This window comes from Vitis vinifera, chromosome 19 (genome assembly GCF_030704535.1).
Source record: "Vitis vinifera cultivar Pinot Noir 40024 chromosome 19, ASM3070453v1".
NCBI classification, from domain to species: Eukaryota; Viridiplantae; Streptophyta; class Magnoliopsida; order Vitales; family Vitaceae; genus Vitis; species Vitis vinifera.
The window spans coordinates 12,532,284-12,537,751 of NC_081823.1; the positions used below are offsets into that span (position 1 = coordinate 12,532,284).

At 35.2% G+C, this 5,468-nt stretch overlaps 1 protein-coding gene across 1 annotated transcript; it reads left to right on the forward strand.

The window, feature by feature from the left end:
• Positions 1-474: 474 nt before the first annotated feature.
• Positions 475-2,538, forward strand: LOC104877649 (disease resistance RPP13-like protein 4). The gene is made up of 2 exons (XM_010646421.3): positions 475-579; positions 677-2,538. The coding sequence occupies exon 2, from the start codon at positions 1,059-1,061 to the stop codon at positions 2,352-2,354; it is 1,296 nt and encodes a 431-aa protein (XP_010644723.1). The 5' UTR covers positions 475-579; positions 677-1,058; the 3' UTR covers positions 2,355-2,538.
• The last annotated feature ends 2,930 nt before the right edge of the window (positions 2,539-5,468 follow it).

Below are 5,468 nucleotides of genomic sequence, written 5' to 3' on the forward strand. Positions count from 1 at the left end.
GGATTGGAGTTCAATTCATACCTGATCTGAAGACATGGATCCGAATACATTCACTGGATTTGAAGAATTCATTTCATCCATGGGAACTTGATTTGAAGAACGCACTTCATCCCTGGGAACTCGAGTGTCTGAAAAGGGTAGGTTTTCGACATTGGAAGGTGGTCAGGGTGATAGTGGTGGCCATTGAAAGGGTCGACGACGGTGAGAAGCCATAGCCACCGAAGAAGAGGAAGTTAGAGGTGAAGCCTCGATGAACAAGAGCCCGATAAAATCTCGCCCCCCCCCCCCCCCCCCCCCCCCCCGTTTTTCCCTTGATATTTTTTTCCATCATACTTTTCATGTCATCCAAATTAAAGAAAACCATTTTTTTCCTTTCATTAGCATTTTCTGGAACCAAACATAGCCTTAGTAAATTGTAAACAAACGCAAATGGTAGGGTTTAAATTGATGACTACTTTATGTGAATAAAATACACACGTCTTCCAAAACAAAGAAAGGGAAATTGGACAAATCTCGGGGGAGATTCTACCTTCTCCGCCGAGCTCCACTCTCTCTGCAGTGCGGCCCAAAGTCTAGCGAGTAAGGATGCTGTTTGGGAGAAATGTCTCCCTAAAGATTGCTTACAATCCTACATGCTTTTAATAATCCATTTTGGTTATTAATCTTTCTGTTTTAGGTTGTTCAATTTTGGTCTCGACTTGCAAAGGTGAGATTTTGTTGAATTTGACGATTTTCTGGTGCGGTTCGTCCCTTGCGATGTTTTATTTTGATTAGCCGCATCGGTTCTCTGTGATTGTATACTTTAAAGTACTGTATGCGCTTGAGCCTAAACATTTGATTTTGCCTGCGAAATCTATGGAAGTCCCCTCAAAAGGGAGATTTAGGGGAAAAATAACATTTGATGCTAGAGATGTGGAGATGATCCTCAGAATATCAGATGCATTGATAATCAGGGCCAGTCCGATCATATCTACTCTAATATTGTAGAAAAGGCTGAGAAGCAGATACTAGGGTTGTGCTCGAATTCCTGTGGCTGGGCGTTCAAGGGTTGTTTGAAAATGTCGGAAGATTTTTTAGAGTTTCTGAGGAATAAATTCATTGATGGCTTAGCGGAAGCAGAGGATCAAGGGAGGCAACTGCCTACGCATCGTCAATTTCAAAGGATTCGGGGCGTTTTGCTTAGAAAGGACATCACCTCATCCACGCCTATCCAAATGATCCAAATGAGGAATACGCTCTACCGGCTCCTCGCTGTGTACACCGACTGCCTCATCTTCTCAGAGAAGCACCCAATCCCAAGCACCAAGTTTCTCTTGCCTTTCTACAATCTCTTCCACTTCTGGTTTCTCAAAAGCACCAAGGAGGAGCTGGTGCGAATCAAGAGAGAGCTTGGTCTGTATCCGTGCATAGAAGACTCCAATGGCTCACCCGATCATAGTGAGGATCAAGAAAGTCAAAGTCATGATCCAGAAAATCAAAGTCAAATTTGGTATCCTCATGTGTCGGAGATACGAGGTTTTGATAGACAATTCTCAAAAATCCGAAATTGGCTTCTGCAATCTGATGAGGGATTCAAGGACATTGCAATTGTTGGGATTGGAGGTTCAGGCAAGACAGCTCTTGCCCGACAACTTTTTTATGACGAACATATTCAGGGTGCCTTTTTCCCCACACTTTGGATCAGCTTATCAGGAAAGATTGATGCAGACATAGACTTAAATCAAGTTGTGGAAGACATGTTAGTGGAGTTGACTACTGAGCATGGACATGAAAAGTTAAGGAGCTGTAGCACTGAGGAGCCGTTGTCCTCCCTTGGCCGTCGGTTGTTGGGTAAAAAGTACTTGATTGTGCTTGATGGCATATGGGATGAAACCAGAGATTGGTATTTCAGTCTAGGCCAGGCATTGAACTGGCCTGATAGGGACTGCAATATCCAATTTGGTAGAGACCAGAAAAGAAATGGGAATGCAGTTATCATTACTACTAGACTTGAGGAAGTGGCCAAAGGGATGGTGGGTGATAAGTATCTGCATAGCATGGAAGGCATTGGTAAGGATGAGATTTGGTCCATGTTCAATGATGCAGCTGATAAAAGCAAATTGAATCCTCAACAGAATGATAAATTGAAGAAATTGCAAAACGAAATTGTGAAACAGTGTGATGGCTTCCCTCTAGGTGTGAAGACATTAGCTGAGATCATTCCAGGCGCATTGGCTAAGGATCATTCCAGTGTCGATGCAGAACCAGAGAGGGGACACATTGACTCAGATCATTACAGTGCCACACAGAACCATAGAGGGGACACATTGACTGAGATCATTCCAATGGAGGTCCAGATTGATGGAGGGGGGTAATTTTCTTAGCTTTCCAACTGTTCTTGCTTTTTATCTACATTCACGGCTTCACATTTAACTTTGCATCAAATGCCATCAGACGTGGAGGTTGGTTTTGTAGTTAAATTTGATGCAAGTATGAATCAATAGCCTGTCTGCAAGTATGAATCAATGCCATCAAATGTCATTTATTTGCTTATTTGTCCATCAGGTTTATTGATATTGGAAGTTCTTTAAATTATTGTTCTGGGTGTATTATAAATATGCCTTTCTTCGCCATGATCAGCTAGCTATGAGTAGCATGAGTTATATGATGAGATTCATCAATGATCAGCTAGCTATGTGGTACAATTGTGTTGAAAGGGATCCCTCAGGCTTCACTGTCCAACATGCAAGGTTTGTCCAAAAACCCTGAGACATCCATTAGCTTCTAAGGTTGCTGGTAGGTTGGGCAGCAAGCAATCTTGGGCCAAGAAGAGAAGGGAGCCCAATAACATAATGGCTTTCATCCATTGGCTTGCAAGCTTGCGCCCAGAAGAGAAGGGAGCCCAATTTCATTTCGTTGAGTTCAACAACTCATAAACCGGTCACACGGTTCACTTCCGCCAACCGGACCGGCAAACTGGAGATTCTTACCGAAATATTGACTATGAATGGCCCATGACCATGATGCAGCACTAATATTTAGGGCAAAACCCAACATTTTGTTTTCTTTATGTTGTAATATTAGAAAATTTTGTACTTGTATTTTAAAAAATACCAAAAAAAAGAAAAAAAAAGAAAGAAAGAAAAAAAAAAGGTTTGACTGAGGTAATGAAGGTCATTTTTTGGGTATCTACCGCACACATCTCTCTCCAATACCCCAGTGACAAGTCACCAAAAGAAATAAAATATATATATATATATATATAAAATAATTTATCAAGATAGATACAAATGATTATATTTAAAATTTGGATTACAAGATAAAATTAAATGGTGAAATAAAATATTATCTTAAAAAAATTAAAAAATATTTGTTTGGATCAACTATTATAAAAATTATTTAGTATGAACAATATATAAAAAATAAATACTTTATTATGATCATTAATTTTTTAGTTAATTTGATGCATATGACAACTAATAGGAAAAAAAATGGAATCTTTAAAAATATATTTATATAAAAAAATTAAAATAATAAATGTATAAATAAATAAAATTGAATTCTAGGTAATTTTTCTTTTAATTTAATTAATGTGATAAATATGTAATCTACTTTATCACATTAATAATAGATTCATGACTTGAAAAAAAATATATATTACTTGAAAAATAAGTTAAACCATAAATGTAAAAGAATTGGAATAAGATGTTATCAAATAGATACGTGGGTTGATTTCTAATAAGATGTTATCCAATACAATTTTAAATAACATTATTACAATAGTAAATATGATAGAATAATAGATACCAGTCTATCTGTCTTTTAAAATACTATTAGAATGCAAATATTGTTGGTTCTAGTATGCTCATTTCATTTAAGAGACTAAATTGGAATTATTTTTATTTTATTTCTTCAATTATTGATAAGGACCAAGAAATTAAGTTTCATTCAAATTAAATATTTTGACTATCGGTTTTAACTTCAATGACAAGTAAAAGGCAAAGGAAACTAGAATGAATAGTGCGGTAGCAATAAATACGAGAATATTGAATCGTGTTGCCAACTATTCATTTTTAACAAGTTATAATTGATTCGTATGCAAACCATAGTTTTTTCTAAGCTTAAAAAATAACATGTTATGGAGCAAAAACATACAAATTACTCAACTTTATCCTATAGTTAAGCCATGTCTTTCTTGAGAATAATTGTGAAAACTGTTGAGAAATTATGTAGAAATAGAGTAAGAAATATTGGATTAATATTTCAAAGGTATCGAAATGCAGAGGGGATTTTGATATTGGGATGATGCTAGATATATTTCAACATTCAAGAGGCTTTGTTGAATTTATTTTGATATGCAATTTTTTGTGTCAATTTATGCTAAGGAGTTAAGGAAGTGGATGCTAACTATTTTGATACTTGGGTTTTGTGTCTAAATAGGATCAATGACTCGCTAAATTGACAAAGGCTAATAGCTATTGAGTTGGAGGAGTTTGTCAATTCAATATAATATGCAGATTTCGATACTTGTTTGTTAAAGGGATTAACATGATGAATGTTTATCGATTTTTATCGATATGGTGATTAATATTGGCGGCTTAAGAGATATCTAGTTGTTGTGTTAAAGTTTGTTGAATTTTTTAATACTTAGTGCTAGAACCAAAAGTGGTCTTAATAACCCCATTAATTTATTTATTTTTAAGTTTTCTTTTCTTAACAATTTCAATATATTTTCCCTGCGTAGATTAGATTCATTTTTTAAATTCTTAATATTTCCTAAGTATGTGTTCCAATTATATAATAATAAAGAAAAGTCAAAACTATTTTTGGAAGAGCAATAATACATTTTGGAAAGAACAATAATACTCCTATAAATAGAAGAGCACTTGGTCTCTCTCTCCACTCTTACTATTTTTGGAAGCATTTCCATACCTATCATTAAACAATGCATAAAAGGAGACTAACAGAGTGGAGATCAAGGATAAAAGAGTTTAAGATGGTTACTTGAAGAACTTTGAGTTATGTAGAAGTTAGGAGTATAGATCAAGGTATGTTTTATTCTTTATATCCATTATGATATTTTTAAAGCATGATATTAAACACTAAATGAAACATTTTCCAAGACTTATTAAAATTTTGACGTTGACTATTGAAGTGCCCCTGATTTTTACTCTTTTATTATGTTTGTGAATTGAGATTTGTAACTTTAGATTATTAGTTTTAGGTGATGTGATATAATCCTATTAGGCCATTTGGTATCTAATTCACCATAAATGGGTTGTTTGTTTGTTAAAGAGGAGGATTTAGGACTTCAATAATGTTACGATAGGGTCTGTAAAAGCAAGACATAATTTAACAAAGTTAGACTTGACTTTCCACTCCCTTATCCATTAATGCCATTTATGTTTTATTCAAGCATGCATCTCTTATATTGTATATGATTTGAGTATATTAGGAGTTGCAAGGAAGATCTAAGTCATAAGGTTCCT